This window comes from Anolis sagrei, chromosome 3 (genome assembly GCF_037176765.1).
Source record: "Anolis sagrei isolate rAnoSag1 chromosome 3, rAnoSag1.mat, whole genome shotgun sequence".
Taxonomy (NCBI): Eukaryota; Metazoa; Chordata; class Lepidosauria; order Squamata; family Dactyloidae; genus Anolis; species Anolis sagrei.
Genome location: NC_090023.1, coordinates 185,460,309 through 185,481,293, shown reverse-complemented (window position 1 = coordinate 185,481,293; position 20,985 = coordinate 185,460,309). Strand labels below are relative to the sequence as shown.

Here is a 20,985-nt window from a genome sequence, read left to right as displayed (position 1 = left end):
TATGTGGGCAAAATGTTGGGAGAGAATGCTTCTGGAACATTGTCATATAGCCCAGAAAACTCACAGCAACCCAGTGATTCGGGCCATGAAAGCTTTCAACAAAACAAAAATTAGACTTTTTATCATGGGTTGTCGTAGGTTTTTTCGGGCTATATGGCCATGTTCTAGAGGCATTCTCTCCTGATGTTTCGCCTGCATCTATGGCAAGCATCCTCAGAGGTAGGATGCTTTTTTTCATGCCTTACAAATGCTGGTTTATTAACAGCAAATGTTTGATTGTTATACTTATTTTACATGCCTATATTCCTGGGATCTCTTAAAAATTTCTCTTAAAAAGATGGGAAGATGGGACAGGAATGGTTTAGCGAGTGGAAAAGGTTTTAAGAAGCCCTTCTAGGTAAAGCACTAGGTTCTTTGACCATAGAGCCCTGAGAGACTTGGTCAAGATACTAGAGCTACTAAAATTCTAATGAAGATGAAATCCAACTGTTTTGATAAATGAAATTCTTACTTCGCAAGCCCTTCTAACACAGCAGGCAAGAGAGGAGACTTCTGTGCTTTCTTCAGTATTCTGAAGTAAGTTAAAAATACAATATTCAAGGTTTCTGTGTGCTGAAAGGAAAAGCCAGAGAAATGAAAATGCATGGAACAATGACTCTTTGTTTATGTGTTCAAATTTAACACCCCCCACCCCAGTAATTCAGTCATTTATAATAATATCCACTCTGAATTGCTTTCAGTATAACCAGCAACAAATGTGGTGAGACAACCAGCACTGCAATAATTCATAACGTCAAAAAACAATAATTATTGAATTGTTCAGAGTGCACAAGCCACTACTTCAAACTACTATAATCTGCATAAGCCATGAACAATAGATTTTCACCCACATCCATAATTGTTTTAAAAACAAAGTGTTAAAGAACAAAGGCTAAGTTCTGGAGTATTGGCTCTTATTTTATTTATGGGAGGAAAACAAAATCCAACACTACTTTAGGTATAAGCAAAGAAAAAGCTTACCAATTTCAGTTTTTTCTCTGTACTTTCGGAGGCTTCTGCTTCTAAGAGTTCGCGCTCCAGTTTCTCTTCTGCTTTCTTCCACTAAAAATGCACAATTTTTTTCGATAAGGCAATTAACATCCTGACAATGTTAACAAAATTTACATTTTGAACCATAGGGCCAGTTCACACGAAACGTTTCCTATCCACTGTAAACCAGCGGTGGTCATTTTCACTGTGTCCTGGCTATCGAGATACAGGGGTCGATATTCCTACATGGGTACCTTCCAAAACAAAGAATACTACAAAGTGGTTTTTAGCTTAGATTTTAAAATTTGTTGAATTTTGAAGTGTATAACCCCTTGGTTTTGATGTGAATGTACGGGACTGGGTCCCCATGTTGTGATCTGGTCATCGACCGTAATAAACTTTACTTACTTACAAAGTCGCCAGTTTAGAACTGATGCTTTTTTTCTGAAATTTTTAAACAGTATCAGGAGGGCCATTTAAAAGTACAATTAAATTTATTCAAAAGTAAATCATTGCTCCGGCAGGTTTCCAGAAAAAGCAATTTCTACCCCTTTTTTTGCCAGAAATTTGTATCCAAGGACACAAATAGAGTCTTGAAAGCCTCATGTGATCCTAAGACTACCTTTTGACTATTTCTATTTCAGAGAACAAAAACAAGATACCAAGAACTATTTTCAGCTACACTGAAACAATTTCAATAATTAGTTCAGGTTAAAAGATCCACCCAAAACACACAAATGAGGGCTAACAGGTGTCAATTCAATAAACAAAACTGGTAGATTTTCTCAAAAGTTCTATATAAGGGGACAGAAAAAGAATTAAATACATAATGGAACGATCTAACCAAGATACATACAAGAACTTCAGGAAATCAGTGGATTTTTTTTTAAAGAAAGTGTCCTCAAAGACAGTTACTTTCTCACTAGATCAGTGTTTCTCTACCTGGGGGTCAGGACCCCGAGTGGGGGGCGAGAGAGGTGTCAGAGGGGTCGCCAAAAACGGTCAGAAAACACAGTATTTTCCATTGGTCATGGGGGCTCTGTGTGGGAAGTTTGGCCTAGTTCTATCATTGGTGAGGTTCAGAATGCTCTTTGATTGTAGGTGAACTATAAATCCCAGCGACTACAACTCCCAAATGTCAAGGTCTCTTTTTCCCAAACTCCACCTATGTTCACATTAAGACATATTGAGGATTCGTGCCAAGTTTGGTCCAGATCCATCATTGTTTGAGTCCACAGTGCTATCTGGATGTAGATGACCTACAACACCCAAACCCAAGGTTCAATGCCCACCAAACCCTTCCAGTATTTTCTATTGCTCGTGGGAGTTCTGTGTGCCAAGTTTGGTTCAATTCCATTGTGGAGGAGTTCAGAATGTTCTTTGATTGTAGGTTAACTACAAATCCTAGCAACTACAATTCCCAAATGACAAAATCATCCCCCCCCCCCCCAACTTCACAAAATTTGGGCGTATTGGGTATTCGTGCCAAATTTCATCCAGTGAATGAAAATACATCCTGCATATCAAATATTTACATTACAATTCGTAACAGTAGCAAAATTACAATTATGAAGTAGCAACAAGAAAAAAATTATGGTTGGGAGTCACCACAATATGAAGTATAAAGGGGTCATAGAAGTAGAAAGATTGAGAACCACTGCACTAGATTGTAAGAATAGTGGTTTCTGGAAGTCTCCTTGGTGTCAAAAAGGATCTGCTGCAAGGAAAAACTCCTTGAATTCTGACCACAGTCCAAATGAACAGAACTAGCCACAAATTCATTTGCTTAGAAACCTCCAATGATGTCGCTCAACACGGCATAAAAATACCTTTCTTTGCATCCTTGAGAGATTTTTCCTTTTTTCTTTATAAGACATAAATTTCTTCTTTGGTGCGATATCTTCTGCATCTTTCTTTACTTCTACTTCCTTAATTCTTAGATGAAGGAGTGACATTAACACCTAAAATTAAGAAAATGCATTGATTTCTCAAGCTGTTAAAAGCGTATTTATTAAAACCAGAAAAAGACGGAATGGAACCGGGAAGGGTGGAACTGGTTTAAGCTTGATAGATAGGATAGCCTGCCTGAGAAAGATATGGGAAGAGCCACTTTGAAGGGAAAAGAGCTCAAATATTCTAGACATTATAATCATATATTCATAATTATAATTATATATTTACATTATATTTTATATATTTATTATTTATTATTTTTATATATTTATTATTTTTATATATTGATTATATATTTATAATTATAATTATATATTTACATTACATGTAATATTACTAATAATATTACAATATAATGGTATAGTGCAATATAGTAATATATAATACTGATATTGTACTATGCTAATAATATAATATATTGTATGAAAATATATCTTGTAAGCCGCTCTGAGTTCCCATCAGGGTGAGAAGGGTGGCATATAAATGCCGCAAATAAATAAATAATGATAAATAGACACAGCTAAAAGTTCTTGCTTCTCTGGTGGTTTGCTGGTATTTCAAAAGGACTAATAGATTTTGTTTTATTTTATTGATTTGTTTAGTTTTTATTATATTTATGACATTGTAAGCATTGAATTTTGCCCTGTTAACCGCCTTGAGTTGCCTACAGGCTGAGAAAAGCGGTATACAAAATACAGTAAATAATAAATAAATAAATAAATTTTGGGCAAGGAGGCAACCAAACCCTTCAAACCCACATCCAATAACTTACCTCTGGTCTAACGTCGTAGTTCTGGCTTTTCACAAGACCAGAAATGACCTTCACCACACCAAGGGACGCAAAGCCTAGCTTATCCTGCTTGAAGAGGGTCTTTACTGCATCACTGCACATTTCAGAAATCTAGGAAATGTCAAAGCCTTAGTATAAGTTTTTGCTCTGAAAGGCAAACTTTTCAGTGAAATGATTGTCATGAATACCTTTTGAACCTTAAAAATGGTTTAAAATCCATTTTCTGTGGGACAGATTGTATCAGGTACTTTCAGGGAAAGAAATAAACACACAGGCTCCAGTACTGGTTTTATAATAGCCATATTGATTACACAGGAGAACATCACAATTACTCAGAATTCACTCACATACATTCAACACATTCATACTCACTGTCTCTTCTTCATTCAGTCCATCTTGGAAGCAGGCAGGAAGGCAGGCTGCATTCCTCACAGATCTGCCACACTTTCCAAGAGGAAAATGGTCTCCTTATGTAGAACATTTTTGCTGTTTTTTTAAATTATTGTTTGACTACCTATCATTCAGCTATGACTTGCTGACGTGTCAAAAATTCCATAACAGATGTTGTTTTCCTTAACATAAGGAGCCATTGTTTCTGACTATCTTGACTTAAAGAATTCTTATCTCTGACCATGTAAACATGTGCTGTTTACACCAAAAGTTCTCAAGTAAGTTATGTCAGTTCAGCGGTTTAGCAGTTTTTCTTCATCCACACTTTTCATATAATCTTCATCTCTTTTGTTTCTCCATAACACTGTTTTCCAGGTTCCAAATTCCTTAGGATGGTGTCTTTGGCCTTGGCAAGACTTCGGCCAGCTGCGCCACCAGGACTGTGGCACAGGTGGCTGAGTGTCAGCTGCATTAAGATCACTTCTGACCAAAAGGTCACGAGTTCGAAGCCAACCCGGGTTGGAGTGAGCTTCCAACCAATTGTGTAGCTTGTTGTCAACTTTTGCAACCCGAAAGACAGTTGCAGGAAAATTAGGTACCACCTATGTGTGTGGAGGCTAATTTAACTCATTTATGGGGCCATAAAAAAAGACTCCAGCAAAGCACTCCAGCAAAAGCATGTAGGGAATGCGGAAGTACTTCATCAGTGTCGCAGATGGATGATGAAAGCGACAGCTCCCCTGGTGGCCAGAAAAGTTAAATAGCCTCTGACTGTCTGTCTATATGTGTTGTGTGTCTTTGGCATTGAATGCTTGCCATATATGTGTACATTGTAATCCGCCCAGAGTCCCCTGCGGGGTGAGAAGGGCAGAATATATATACTGTAAATAATAATAATAAATAATATACCATTATCTAGACCCCAATCATACAATTTCATAGAATCATAGATTTGGCAGAGACCTCGTGGGCCATCCAGTCCAACCCCCTGCCAAGAAGCAGGAAAACTGCATTCAAAGCACCCCCGACAGATGGCAAACCAGCCTTTGTTTGAAAGTCTCCAGAGAAGGAGCCTCCACCACATTCTGGGGCAGAGAGTTCCGCTACTGAACAGCTCTCACAGTCAGGAAGTTCTTCCTAATGTTCAGATGGAATCTCCTTTCTTGTAGTTTGATATCTATCAGCATTTTAACAGCTGAACAGAGAAAAGGAATTAAAATGCTGGAATTAAAAAATCATGAGTGGATGGGTAAAGCATGTAGAACTGAAAATTTACAAACTAGTTAAAACCAGGGTAGCAGAAAACAAGCTTGCTCCCTCCTCTCTATGACTTCCTCCCACATACTTATGCATGGCTATCATGTCTCCTCTTAGCCTTCTCTTCTTCAGGTTAAATATTTGATTCAAATCCACTCATCACACAGTCACAGCTGCTTTCACCAAGGCCAGTAAGAGACACCTACCTGCTTTGAAGGATCATTCATGAGTGGAACAATCAAAACAATAATGTTGTTGTGGAAGTTGAAGTGAGGCAAGGCTACGAGCAGCTCACAGAGGCACTTCACAGCAATCTCTGCCAGGCCTTTGTATGCCTTTAGCGATACAACATTACTTTTCTTCAGTTTCCTTTGTTTCCAGTCTAAATGAAACGTTATGCAAAGCATCAGTATTTCTTCTTGCTAAATGTTCTAGTTACTATTTTGTACAACTATCTGTCATGGTAATACATCAAAGGGCTGCCAAATTTTCTAGTTAGTAATGTTTTTTGTACAACTATCTGTCATGGTAATACATCAAAGGGCTTGCTATTAAGAGAGGCAGACATAGTTATATCCTTTTAAGTACTCATTGGATTATATCTAAAGCAATATTTTATATTTACTTTCCCCAGAAATCCCCCTAGAGCAGTGATTCCCAAATTGTAGTCCTCTAGGGCCCCTTCCACAGTGCTGTATAAAATCCCACATTATCTGCCTTGATATTGTGAGTTATATGGCTTTGTGGAAGGGCCCTAGGTGTTTTGGACATTCATTTCCAGAATCTCTGACCATTGACCAAATTGGCTGAGGCTACTGGGAGGTGAAGCCCAGAATACATGGAGGACCAGAGTTTGGGGATCGCTGTCCTAGAGCCTCCTGAAACTTCCCTCCTGCAGTGAGTGAACTATGGTACAGAGAGAGGGAGCAGGCTGAGAGAGAAAAAAGAGAATCCCTGAATATCGGATGGACGGTCCTTCCATCAGAGTGTGCTTTACCTTCTATCAGAATGACAACAGAGGATGCAATCCACAGGCTTCCCTTCCTAATGGCCAAATTCAACAACCCGGGGATACAACATGGCCCAGCTTTTCTTCCTTTGTCTTATGCAATTTTCATTGTAACTTCAAAACTAAATCTAGGAGATTTCCCAACCCTCTGGGGCAGCTTTTCGGTTGCAGTGGGGATGGAAGTTCATACCCTTCTGAGGCCCCATCTACACTGCCATATAACCCATCAAATCACATAATCCACATTATCTGCTGTGAACTGGATTATATGAGTCCACACTGCCATATAATCCAGTTCAAAGCAGAACATGGATTTTATTTGGCAGTGTAAAAGAGGCCTGATTCTGTTGAGAAAGTGCCCCTCTGAATCCTGGGCAATATTCACCCTGTCATTCGAAAGAAGACTTAATCTTATTTCTCATAGATTGTATTAATGTTCAAAAGCTAGGCTCAAACACTAACAATTTTCTTTACTGAATCATATGCCAGGACAGGATCACATATACACCACAATTTACCTACACTAAAACATAGATTAAGTTGTGGGGATTTGTAAAAAGGCACCATGATGAAATGGGTTGACTGGAAAGGCATGTGTCGGCAGCTGATTGGCTGAACATACCAGGAACCAGAATTCTGATTGGCTACTGTCTCTGGTTTGCTGCTGAAACGATTTTAACTGCCACTCTTTCACCTCGGAGAGTGAAGAGAGCGCTGACTGAAAATAGTCGGGAAGGAAATGGCTGCCAACTCTCCGAAGCCTGATTATTTATAAAGCAAATGAGGCATATTTAAAGACTGTTTAAAGGGACTGTTTATTCCCTCTGTTCTCTGTGTGAATTCAGAGAGACTGCTGTATATATTGTTGCCCTGTTTGATCTTTTTGAACAGATGTAAAGATACTGTTACTTGTTAAACAAGGCCGAGTGACAATTTATTATACCGCAGGATATATTTTGGTTCAGAAACTGTGGTAAAGCTTCTGTTTATTTACATTTACAACCTCCAACATAATTATGCATTTTTTACACACAAAAATATACACTCCATCATACAGAGGTTGCCAGATTGCTTATAAAGCAGCAATTGTCTAGGTGTACCTGTTTCAGTGAGAATTACCCTGTTCTCTACATACTACAATCCAGTTTGTATACATCAACCATTAGTCAATTCATGTTTATGACAATTCTACTTTAGGTAGTTAGGAAAGGATTTGTCTTACTCCTAATAACTTTTGAAGAAATTTGGTTGTCTTTCTTGCATTTTCTACTCATGAATCAACTCCAGTCATTAACTTTAATAATACTCTTAAAGAACTGAAAACAGAACGACTGAAGTGACACAAAACCCAACATCCTGCCCTGGAAAATATGCATAATATGAAATTTTATGTGGATTATGTCCATTAGCATTAACAAGGCTCATCATACCTTTCACAGTCTGCTCTAGGTTTTCTAAGTAAAACTTGTACTGGCTCACAAGGCCTTCTTCAAATTCTCTTAACTTCTGAGTTTCTTTCTTAACCTGTTAGTAGACAAAGAGAAACTAGATAAATGCACTGTCGGATAACTGGAAACATTTTAAAGTCCAGAAGATGGAATTCTAACCAAGGCATTCTACCATAAAATCTAACTGTACAAATCCAAAGCTAAAACATCCAAGAGGGATTTTATTTATTTATTTATTTATTTATTTATTTATAGCATTTATATCCCATCCTTCTCAATCTATGAGGAGAGACTCAGGACGGCTTCCAACCGGCAACAATTCAATGCCAATACAATGTAAATACTTAATAAAAAACAACCATGTACATTAAAATAATTATAAATAGCCATTAAAAACAGTTCACCTGATTAAAATTGTCATCCAAATTAGTCCAAAAGCGGTCAAATAAAATCCCATAACCAGGATTTAAGTTTCTTCCAGAAGGTCAGGAAGGAGGGGGCAGATCTGACTTCATTAGGAAGGGAGTCCCACAGCCGAAGGGTCACCACGGAGAAGGCCCTGTTTCTTGCTACCACCAAACGCGACTGCGATGGCGGTGGGACCGAGAGCAGGGTCTCACCGGATGATCTTAAGGTCCTTGGTGGTTTATAGAGGGAGATACATTTGGACAGGTAAGCTGGGCCGGAGCCAATCAGCTGCAGATATCCCCAAAACTCACTGATCCTTATTTTCAATATATCCCTGCACTATATACAGTACAAATAAGAGGCCCCCAACTCGTACAATGTGAAAGTTTCCTCTCAGGGGAATACAGCTAGATCTTCTCAATTTAGAAGAGAGATAAGTGACAGAACAGTGCTTTATAAGTAAGTGCGTAGTACATTCTTCTAGGCACCTTGAGAATGATACCTCAAGGATGTCCCTTAGAGCCCATTAAATTACAAATGCCTGGATTTCTTAGGATGGAACCATGATAATTAAAGAGGTATAAAAGTGATATGTAGTGCTGATATATACCTTAAGCTGCAAAATTGTCACTGTGAAATAAATTTCAACAATAAAGCCAGCAGAACATAATTTCATAAGTACTATTTTACACCTATCTGAATGAGGAAGTTATTTATCAAGTCACGGTCAACAAAGAGTGCAATCTCACCTTGGTATTTTTCTCTCTCTCAGTTAAAGGCCTGATTTTGTAAGATGGAGTAATATCTTTGAACAGCTCCATAAGAGAAATCATCACTAGTTTTCGCACAGTCACGGCCACATTGGGGTCTTGTTCCATCAGCATTGCCCGCAATTCTTTCAACTTCTTCATCTGATTTAAGGGAAGCCATAACCATGTACATCATACTGGTAATTATGTCTATTCTCCAGCTCATCCCTTGTTTGGGTATCAGCCAGCATATCAACGACTTAAATCAAGAAATAGTTTTCTAAGATCTACAGAGACACTCGCTGGAACACCTCAGCAAGCGAGAGTCCAAAAGTGGCAGGCTCAAACCCAGAACCTCAATCAATGGCTGATACCAAATGAGAGACTCCCCCCTGGGCACACAGAAAACTGGGCGACTTGGAAGGCGCTGAACAGACTGCGCTCTGGCACCACAAGATGCAGAGCCAACCTTAAGAAATGGGGCTACAAAGTGGAATCCACGACATGCGAATGTGGAGAAGAGCAAACCACTGACCACCTGCTGCAATACAACCTGAGCCCTGCCACATGCACAATGGAGGACCTCCTTGCAGCAACACCAGAGGCACTCCAAGTGGTCAAAGGACATTTAATCAACTACCAAGCTTGCAAACTTTGTGTTTTGTCTATGTGTTTGTTTGTTTGCTTGTTTTGTTAAAAATGTAATACAAATGTCTGGTTGCTCCTGACACGATAAATAAATAAATTATGTCTATTTTAAGTGCTATTGTGTTATTACTGTTTGTGAGGTGCAAAGCTAATCTCATGTCTTTGTATCTACTGGGCCACTGTATTTGACTTAACGAGATTGATTTTTATGTACCTGAAAGGTAGACATGCCCTATAATTGCAGTGATACAACTAGTCTTCCTTATCTACAGATTTAACAATCTGATATTCAAAAAAAGTTTCATTTGTATTTCTACCTATATACTTATACACCTGAGGTTATATGAAAATTTACCGGGCAAAAATAATAATATAATAATAAAACTTTATTTATACCCCGCTCTATCTCCTGCAGGGGGACTCGTGCCAGCTTAGATGAGGTCACGCCCATCAGTACAGTAAACACAATATAACACAAAAGCATAACAAAACTAGAAAATAAAAAACATAAAATAAAACCGATATAATAAGCAACACAGCAATATAAAATCAAACATTAAACACACAAGATTACACTGGGCAGGGCCAAATTCAAGGATAAAAATTTAAAACACTGGGATATTGGGGAATGTAAATTATTGGGAAGGGGGGTCCAGGATGAGGAAGGATTTAATAAAAAGGAGTCGCAAATTGATATAGTTTAAGAAGCCGTGCTCTAGATCAAACTAACTCTGCTAAGCCTCATGATCCAATATTGATTTCTACAGTTGTGATATTATATTCTACTTCAGACTCTTTTGACACACTTATTTTTAACTGTCAAATTTCAAAGCAATCATAATGTTACTTACATTACTTTCTGGGTCAGACAGGACAGCAGATGCTAAGGCAGCAATGTGCACCTTCTTCTCTTGTAGCTTCTTTTTTCTATAAATTAACAGCTCTTCAGCAGAGAGAACTGGCAAAGGTTCGGCGGGAGCTGTTGGTGAGGGAAAACAGTTGAACTTCTAGATAATATATAGGCTGGATGGTTATCTGTTAGGGGTGTTCTTATTGGGTCTTTACGCAGGGCAGGAGATTGGACTGGCTGGCCCTTCCAGAGTCTATGTCCACTTGGGCATTCTTCCACACAACTACATAGAAATGTGGAATGTGAAAGAGCAGGCAAGTTTTCATTAGTAACCCCAGCCGGCCTTTTGCCAACCTGCTCCTTCCATTTAGTAAACTATCCTATTTCTTCAATTCTAAGACACATCTTGTTTCCCATATAAACAACTCTAAAAATGGGATGCTTTCCTCACATAGAAATAAAGTCTTTTTCGTGTTGGCAGTACTGGAATTTGTATGTGTCTTAGAATAGAAGCAAAAATAAATGGGAAAGGGACTTAGGAATCAATATTACAGGGGAGGAATGGTTAAAAAATTAAAAACAAAAAAATATGAAAAATATGTCTGTGGGTATTAAAAGAGAATTGATACAAAACAATTTGGAGATGATACATGACTCCAATAGCATTAAGTTATTATAATAGAATCTATCCACAAAATTGGAGGTGTAATAAAGAAACTGGGACTTATATACATTTATGGTGGGAATGTGAAAAGATAAAAAATGGGGAAAAGTATTAGCTGAAATTAATGACATATTTCCAACTAATATGCAAAAAATTCAGAACTATTAAATTTTGGAGATATAAGATTAAAATGGCAAAAGAAAGAATTAATAGTAATTTTTGTTACTACTTAAAGATTAGTTATAGCCAAAAAATGGAAAGAAAATTATGAATACAAGATTGATGATTGGTACAAAGAGGAGTGTAACATCACAATAAACAATAATTTATTTATTTATCATATTTGTATACTGCTCTTCTCAGCCCTCAGGTGAAATAAAATGCAAAAAGGGATGAAATAAAAGAAATAATTTTGAGGCAATATGGGGCAAATTCTTAGAATATATCAAAGAAGGGATAAAACCAAAATACATAAACATTTTGGAGGTCAATATAAGAATTATTAATATGTATTAAGGATGAATAAATGTCCCATGGGTGGTGGATACACATAGAGATTACATTTATAAAAATCTATATAAATAAAAATGTATTGTTCATTTGTGGGATTAACATAACTCAAAAACCACTGGACAAATTGACATCAAATTTGGACACAATGCACGTATCAGGCCAACAAGTGACCGTCACTCATAAAAACACTGAAAAAAACAGCAGAAGAGACTTTAAAAGCCAAAAAACAAATATCACATTACAATGCATGCACAAAACCACAAATATATACGCACACACACATATACACACACATATATACACACAAAACACATATGCACACACTGGGCCACAGAAACGCGTGGCAGCGGATGGCTAGTATGATAATAAAAAAGAATAGCAGTATGGTAATATTTGGGGAATTGGTTAGGTTTTATTTGATTGGTTCAACTGTAGTTATCAAAACTTTTCAAATACTACTTCAAGTTGTGGCTTTACTCTTAAGAACAGCCTGAATTAATTTTCTTTTCAGATTTAGTTTGTCTTCCTGAATGCAACATCTGGGAGCAGTCAAAGAGAATCCATCCATTCCCTTGGCAGAATTATATTTTTTAAAATCTTTCTGTATCCAAGTAATTCTACAGGGACTCCAAGCCACAAAGTGTTCTCTGGACCACTTAAGAAATGTACATAACAGGGCTCCAAGAAACATATTATTATTTGAATAAATCAAAGAGTCCAAATGGTTGCTTTCAAATAGCTACCTTGTGCCGTTTCCATTTCCTCAGCAGCACCCTCCACTCCCTCTTCTTCTTCATCTTCCACCTTGACAACTAAAAGGAAAAGCACACCCTTTTAAGACTTAGTAGTACAAATATTTCAGGCCTTAAACCACATAAATCAAAGACTCACCTGGCTTTTCCATAGTCTGTGGAATAATTCCACGTTTGTCTTTGATGGGAAGCAGATGAATAAGTTCTTTTTCAGGCTCAGTTTGCATGCGCCTTGGCATCTTCTCATATCGCTCAATCACATTCTCATTCTTGCGCTTCTTGGCATGAACAGGTTCACTACACCGCAAATAAAGAAAATAAATGGATTCACTGAAATGTGAGTAACTACTTATTCACAGCATATAACCATAACTTCTATGTAATGATGATGCATGAAACTTTAATCCTTCCAAAGCAGACCATTATTTTAGTCCTCCAGAATCACACTACACTGTAGATTTCAAACAGAATTAGAGCCACAAGATAAGACATTTTATGACATTGACAACGAAACAGTTGTAAAACAATATTCTCGAGTTTTGCCATCTCCTATATAGTGTACTTTGGGTTGCTGTGAGCTTTTTGGGCTGTATGGCCATGTTCCAGAAGCATTCTCTCCTCACCTTTTGCCCACATCTATGGCAGGCATCCTCAGATTTTGAGGAGGTCTGTTGGAAACTAGAGGTTGGAGAAAGAATTCTCTTGAGGCAAGTGTGAATGTTGCAATTGGCCACCTTGATTAGCACTGAGTGGCCTTGTAGCTTCAAATCCTGGCTTGTTGCTGCCTGGGGGAATCCTTTGTTGGGAGCTGGCCCCTATTGATTCTTGTCTGGAATGTTCCTGCTTTTTGATTGTCACTCTTTATTTACTTATTAGGGTTTTTAATACCAGTTTTTAATACTGGTAGTCAGATTTTGTTCATTTTCATGATTTTCTCCTTTCTGCTGAAACTGTCCACAAGCTTTTGGATTTCAATGGTTTCTCTGTGTAGTCTGACATGGTGGTTGTTAAGAGTGGTCCACAGACCCCTCAACCTCTGAGGATGTCTGCCATAGATGTGGGTGAAACATCAGGAGAGAATGCTTCTGGAACATGGCCATACAGCCTATAAAATAGAGATAAAATCAAATATTGTCTGATAACACTATATAATACAATTATTGTTCCTGGGTTATTTCCTAATTTGTTTTATCATAAAAACATGGAAAGAAGTTTATTAAACTGCAAAAACTTTTGAAAGGTTTAAAATGGCATATTTTCATTAAGGAAAATAAAAATTTTGAGTTTTTTGGTAACAGAAGAGTAAAAAACAAAAAAAGTTTCTGGAGTATAACAACTAATTTCAAAGTAAGTACTGCACAATTAAACAGGAAACCAGAAACATGTTTTTTTCAAATTTTGTTACATAGTTAAATAAATCAGCATTCAGCATTTGCAAGCATTCAGCACTTACTCAGAAGATATGTCCCTGGTTATAAAAGATGCCTTTTGAGAAAGCTCCTCCATTAATTTCAGATCATCTTCATCCATCATATCAAGAGGGAGGGCATCCTCTTCTTCTTCCTCTTGCTTTTGTGCTGCAATAATGCCAAAAAATCAGAAGCACTGAGGTATATGTACACACATTACGGTAAAAAGCAATTGAACAGTTCTTTTACTTCTACTTTTGTTAATTAATTCTAATTTTGTCAATTCAAGAGTGTCTCTTTAAATCTGTGAACTATAACACTATGGAACATGATTTTTACTCCTGGGTTAGAAATATCATTTCCTAATTGGCTCTATCATAAAAACATGGAAAAAGTTTATTAAACTGCAAAAACTTTGTTTTTAAGGGACATCTTGCAGCACATTTTGCTATAGTTTTTCAATTAATATCTCAGAGTCTCAACCAATTCAACATAGTTTGTGGCAGACACAAAACCAAGTTTCGGGAGTATGACAACTACTTTTAAAATGAATAATGTACAGTTAAACAGGAAATAACACATTCAAACCAGAAAAAGATTTTTTTTCAAATTGTATTACATAATGTTTGAAAGTGTTATTTCCTATTCCTATAGTGTGAATTATGCAAAACTCTACTCTGTTTTCACAGCTCTATATAACTCTGAAAAAAAAAGTATTTGGTGCAATTTGATGATTTTCTAAATTTGGTCCTTCTCCAAAGCTCAGGTTTGCACAAACAAATATTGTTTTCCAATTCTGACTATCTGGATTAGTACAAGCCATACTCTGGCAGTTTGAACAACAGTAAAAGCTATGGTTTCCTCCAGGCCAGGATCAGAAGGAGCAAATGGCAATAACTATGCCTTTCATACTCAATCATGTAATGCCTTACCATAATTTAGTGCTATGTCTGGACTATTTGACTTTTAAAGAAAAATGTGACACAATGTTCAGATAATAAAATTATTGCCTCTGACAATCCTGGTACTCGTGGCATACTTTTCCACATATATATCTATGTAGATCTTACCTGGACGTTTTTTCTTATCTTCCAAAGGCAATGGCGTCTTGGATACAACATCTTTGACGGCTTGTCTGAGTTTCCTCTGTTCCTTTCGGTATTTCTTAGCAGTGCTCTGCTGCTTCAACTGCTTGTTTTTCAATTTGTTGTCAAGTTTTATTTTGCTTGTTTTCAGCAACTTGCGGAAGCTTGGGACGCGTTTGGTATTTTTTCTCTGAAGACAGTAAGGGCAAAGTTAGTTGGCCTTTCACATCTATTGCATTACTGTGTTTTACAACAAAGTTACTAATGTCAAGAAGAACAATAAATAATTATGAATGAAAATATTGTTGTAACATTTAAGAATTCAACAGTAAGCAATTTTAAGTGTTGCAGAAGACAGTATGGTAAAGGTAGATGGAAAATGCACTTTTATTAAACCAAATTTTAAATAAGACAGCCCATAAATGTGAATGAAGATAATTCCTGAAAGAGATGGTTTCTGCATCTTTTATGCCCCCCAACTATCCTGATTTCACAGGGCCAGTTCCAAATCATTCTCTGCCAAACCATTTTTTTCCAGTTTAAAATGTCTGTCTACTCCCCTGCCCTCACTTTCTCTCTTTACCTTTGTCTCACATCACTTGCTGCAAACTGACTGGAGTGGAGGAGGAAAAAACTTGCCATTTCCTATTGCTGCTGTTGTATTTATTTATTTACTTACTTACTTACTGTACTTATATACCGCTGTTCTCAGCCCGAAGGCGACTCACAGAGGTTCACAACAAACAAGAACAGCAAAAATTCAATGCCACAATATAAAACAGTTAACAACCCCGCGCAACATACAATTAATAAACACTTACTACAATAACTATTCACTATCGTCTCATCCACAAAAACATAATCCAGACTCGTCAACCATTTTCCATTTCTATGTTCATTACCAGTTATTGCACTAATTATTCGAACGTCTGCTCAAACAGCCAGGTCTTTTTTATGGACTACCATTAGAGATGGTGCTAGCCTAATGTCCGTGGGAAGAGCGTTCCACAGCCGAGGGGCCACCACCGAGAAGGCCCTATCTCTCGTCCCCACCAACCGTGCTTGAGAAGCAGGCGGGATCGAGAGTAGGGCCTCCCCGGAAGATCTCAAAGTCCTCGTGGGCTCATAGGCAGAGATGCGGTCAGATAGGTAGCTTGGGCCGGAACCGTTTAGGGCTTTGTAGGCCAACACCAGCACCTTGAATTGGGCCCGGTAGCAGATCGGCAGCCAGTGGAGCTGGTACAACAAGGGCGTTGTATGCTCCCTGCGTCCCGCTCCTGTTAGTAACATGGCTGCCGCGTGCTGGACTAGTTGGAGCTTCCGGGCCGTCTTCAAGGGCAGCCCCATGTAGAGAGCGTTGCAGTAGTCAAGGCGGGATGTGTCCAGAGCGTGTACTACCGTGGCCAAGTCAGACTTCCCGAGGTACGGGCGCAGCTGGCGCACGAGCCTGAGCTGTGCAAATGCTCCCCTGGTCACCGCTGAGACCTGGGGATCCAGGCTCAACGATGAATCCAGGATCACACCCAAGCTGCGAACCTGCGCCTTCAAGGGGAATGCGACCCCATCCAGCACAGGCTGTAACCCTATACCCTGTTTGGCCTTGCGACTGACCAGGAGTACCTCTGTCTTGTCTGGATTCAATTTCAATTTGTTCGCCCTCATCCAGACCGTTACAGCGGCCAGGCACCGGTTCAGGACCTCGACAGCCTCCTTAGTAGCAGGTGGAAAGGAGTGACAGAGTTGGACATCATCCGCGTACAGATGACACCGTACCCCGAAACTCCGGATGATCTCCCCCAGCGGCTTCCTTTGTATTCCTTTGTTTCTGACTTATGGTGAATCATGTTGTTTTTTGAGGCCGAGAAAGTGTGATTTGTTCAAGGATTCCCAGTGAGTTTCTATGGCTGAGTGGAGAACCAAACCCTGGTCTCCAGAGTCATGATCCAATGCTCAAACTACTATACCACAATATAGTTTGAGCTTGACTAAAATTATTTAATGCAGGTCCAAAATAGCACTGATGAAAGTGCTGTGCAGATTACACTGGGAATACCGGAACCAGTTTGAGGCCCAGATGGTGTGTCCAGAGGAGGGCGACTAAAATGATCAAGGGTCTGGAGAACAAGCCCTATGAGAAGCGGCTTAAAGAGCTGGGCATGTTTAGCTTGAAGAAGAGCCATGTATAAATATGTGAGAGGAAGTCACAAGGAGGAGGGAGCAAGCTTGCTTTCTGCTGCCCTGGAGACTAGGACATGGAACAATGGCTTCAAACTACAAGAAAGGGGATTCCATCTGAACATGAGGAAGAACTTCCTGACTGTGAGAGCCGTTCAGCAGTGGAACTCTCTGCTTCGGAGAGTGGTGGAGGCTCCTTCTTTGGAAGCTTTTAAACAGAGGCTGGATGGCCATCTGTCAGGGATGCTTTGAATGCTTCCTGCTTCTTGGCAGGGTGTTGGACTGGATCGCCCATGAGGTCTCTTCCAACTCTGTGATTCTATGATTCTATGAATAGGGTAAACTGGGCAGGAAATACTGTCATAACACATATTGAGGTAGAACGTATCCCAGTGTAAAGTGCGGAACTACAAGTAGGGACAAGGAAATGACTGGCGAGCTGCTTAGTCAAAAGCGCACTGGAACATCCAGGTTTTTAGTTGACTTCGAAAGGAGAATAAAGTGTCTGATCTCCCTAGAGAGGGAGTTCCAGAGCTGGGGGGCCACCACCGAGAAGGCTCTCTCCCTCGTCCCCACCAACCGTGCATGTGACGGCGGGGGGAGAGAGTAGTGACTCCCCAGAATATCTCAAGGTACGCATTGGTTCATAGGGGAAGATGTGTTCGTGAAGATGCAGCCTGCCAAGAAGCAGGAAAATTGCATTCAATGCACTCCCGACAGATGGCCATCCAGCCTCTGTTTAAAAACTTCCAAAGAAGGAGCTTCCACCACACTCCAGGGCAGAGAGTTCCACTGCTAAACAACTCTCACAGTTAGGAAGTTCTTCCTAATGTTCAGGTGGAATCTCCTTTCTTGTAGTCTGAAGCCATTCCTCTATTGCGTCCTAGTCTCCAGGGCAGCAGAAAAGAAGCTCCCTCCCTCCTCCCTATTACTTCCTCTCACATACTCTTGAACTGAGAGGGGTCTGGAGAACAAGCCCTATGAGGAGTGGCTTAAAATGCTGGGCATGTTTAGCCTGAAGAAGAGAAGGCTGAGAGGAGATATTATAGCCATGTATATCTCCTCTCAGCCTTCTCTTCTTCAGGCTAAACATGCCCAGCTCTTTAAGCCGCTCCTCATAGGGCTTGTTCTCCAGACCCCTCTCAGTTCAAGAGAGAAGCCAACGCGCAGGGCTCATTACAATCAGCTAGGCCTCCAGCCCCTCATAATCCACCCAGCCCTGCCCTCAAACGCTCCCTCTCACCGGCTTCATGGCGAAGAGAAAACCTAGACTCCTTCTCCAGCAACACGCTTCAGACACACCAAGCGGAAGTAGTTCCTCGGCGCCAGAAGGGCCGGAAACGAAAGTTGGCCCTTGCGTTGCGCCACAGCGGCCCCTTTCGGCGGGAGTAAGAAAGGCAGCAGACGCCGATTCAGTTGCAGAGGGCGCTCTATAGAACTCTGCATGGAACGGAGGATTCTTTCTGCGCATGCTCCCTTTTCTCCTTGGGAGGGGCCCTTTTGGAATTTCAGTGCCTTAGTGGCCAGTAAGAAGGGTCCTGCTGGCACACAGCCATATAACCCAGAATGTCAAGGCAGATCATCCACAATATCTGCTTTGAACTGGATTATCTCAGTCCACACTGCCATATGCTCCAGTTCAAAGCAGATAATCTGGATTTTATATGGCAGTGTAGAAGGGGCCCTAAACATCTCTTCTTCCAGATCTTCATAGTGTTAGTGCTTTGTTTTTTAAAAATATCACACTATGTAACAAAATTTGGGGGGAAAAGAATCTGTTCTGATTTCAAAGTGTTATTTCTTGTTTAATTGTGCAGCGCTTAACTTTGAAAGTAGTTGTTCTACTCCAGAAACTTCGTTTTCTGTGTCTGCCACAAACTATGTTGAATTGGGTTTTGTAGGGTTTTTTCGGGCTATATGGCCATGGTCTAGACTAGAGGCACTCTCTCCTGACGTTTCGCCTGCATCTATGGCAAGCATCCTGTCAGATCCTGGGGGATCTCAGAATGAAACACGCACTCACAAAGCAAATCCTTTGGATATCGGTTTATTCAGTCCATACAGGAGTCATGCAAAGAGAGAGCTGAAGTTTTCCCGCCAACGGCCAGTAACACATTCCCCCTGGGCGCCTCCTCCCTTCTCCCCTCCTTATCTCAAGTTGTGACTACATTCCATTCCCACATCTACAAAGCAGTCTCTGCAACCAGATGGCTCCCTATCAAGCCATAAACTATTCTATTGTCAGGAGGGAGTCTTCATGGTTCCGGCCGTGTTTTCATAGCATGAAGGCCACATCCCGACACATCCTCAGAGGTAGTGAGGTCTGTTGGAACTAGGGAAAAGGGTTTATATATCTGTGGAATGACCAGGGTGGGACAAAGGACTCTTGTCTGCTGGAGCTAGGTGTGAATGTTTCAACTGACCACCTTGATTAGCATATAGTGGCCTTACTGCCTGGAGCAAACTTTTGTTGAGAGGTGATTAGCTGTCCCTGATTGTTTCCCCTCTGTTGTTGTGCTGTTGTAATTTTAGAGATTTTTAATACTGGTAGCTAGATTTTGTTCATTTTCATGGTTTCCTCCTTTCTGTTGAAATGGCTTCTCTGTATAGTCTGACATGGTGGTTGAATTTGTTTGAGACTCAAGGTATTCGTTGGAAAACCACAGCAAAATGTGCTGCGGGATGTCCCTCGAAAACAAAGTTTTTGCAGTTTAATAAACTTTGTCCATGTTTTATGACAGAACAAATTAGGAAATAGTTAAAACCCAGAAACAAAAACCATGTTACTGGGGGCCCTTCCACACAGCCCTATATCCCAGAATATCAAGGCAGAAAATCCCTGATCTGAGTCTACACTCAGATAACCCAGTTCAAAGCAGATATTCTAGGATATAGGGCTGTGTGGAAGGGCCCATAGTGTAATGGGGGCATGAGTATGGAACCACAAATAGGGGCCAGGCCAGGCCATTTTAGTTGCTATTTGCAAGATGCTAAAAACAAAGTGTGGATGGACATATTCCTTTCTTCCCAATGCCTCCATAGATAAGACTCTCCCAAAAATTCACAGGTCAAATGATAGATGCATTTGTGCAGAAGATCGCTCTTCCGGTGATTGTGTCAGGAGCAACTTGATAAACTGCAAGTCACTTCTGGTGTGAGAGAATTGGCTGTCTGCAAGGACGTTGCCCAGGGGACGACTGAATGTTTTGATGTTTTTCCATCCCTGTGGGAGACTTCTCTCATGGAGCTGACAGAGGGAGCTCATCCGCACTCTCCCCAAATTTGAACCTTCAACCTGACGGTCTTGAGTCCTAAACCTCCAACCTGACGGTCTCGAATGACCTTGGAGGCGTCTACGGACAACGCCAGGTCTTTGGTTTAGAAATGGAAATGAGCACCACCCCCCAGAGTTGGACACTAGACTTAATGTCAGCGGATACCTTTACCTATAGTATAAGGTATAGCATTAGTTTGGCCTACTTTAAATGGTAACTCTGAAGCAACCAGAAAACAACATTAATCCGCCATCTACCAATCCCCAGAGATGCCAGTTAACTGAGAGCCTACTGTATGTTTAAACAGATTAAACATTCCACTTTCCACTCCATACACTTAATCTTTAGCCTTTAGGTTTATGCCAAAGCACCAACTTAAGTAACTAAATAAAAAATAGTATTTGCAGTTTCCCTGGCCCTGCTCAATTTTACATGCAGTGGTCCAAGTTCTAGTTTTCTGCCAAAAATAATCCTTTAAGTATTTCCCTCTGTTTGAGACAATAGCTCTATACAGATTTAGGGATCATCTACACTGTGGAATTAATGCAGTTTGACTCCACTTGAACTGCTATGGCTTAATG

At 39.9% G+C, this 20,985-nt stretch overlaps 1 protein-coding gene across 1 annotated transcript in view; it reads right to left on the bottom strand.

Moving 5' to 3' along the window:
• Positions 1–18,455, bottom strand: part of NOC3L (NOC3 like DNA replication regulator) — a 30,209-nt gene extending 11,754 nt beyond the window's left edge. The window contains exons 1-13 of the mRNA XM_067465730.1: positions 18,373–18,455; positions 14,940–15,144; positions 13,914–14,037; positions 12,600–12,757; positions 12,452–12,520; positions 10,533–10,660; positions 9,034–9,195; positions 7,859–7,952; positions 5,626–5,801; positions 3,755–3,883; positions 2,859–2,990; positions 1,021–1,101; positions 512–612 (exon numbers count right to left, since the gene is read on the bottom strand). Coding sequence (XP_067321831.1) covers positions 512–612; positions 1,021–1,101; positions 2,859–2,990; positions 3,755–3,883; positions 5,626–5,801; positions 7,859–7,952; positions 9,034–9,195; positions 10,533–10,660; positions 12,452–12,520; positions 12,600–12,757; positions 13,914–14,037; positions 14,940–15,144; positions 18,373–18,381 — 1,568 coding nt within the window. The 5' untranslated portion in view covers positions 18,382–18,455. The remainder of the gene's footprint in view (positions 1–511; positions 613–1,020; positions 1,102–2,858; positions 2,991–3,754; positions 3,884–5,625; positions 5,802–7,858; positions 7,953–9,033; positions 9,196–10,532; positions 10,661–12,451; positions 12,521–12,599; positions 12,758–13,913; positions 14,038–14,939; positions 15,145–18,372) is intronic.
• Between the last annotated feature and the right edge of the window lie 2,530 nt (positions 18,456–20,985).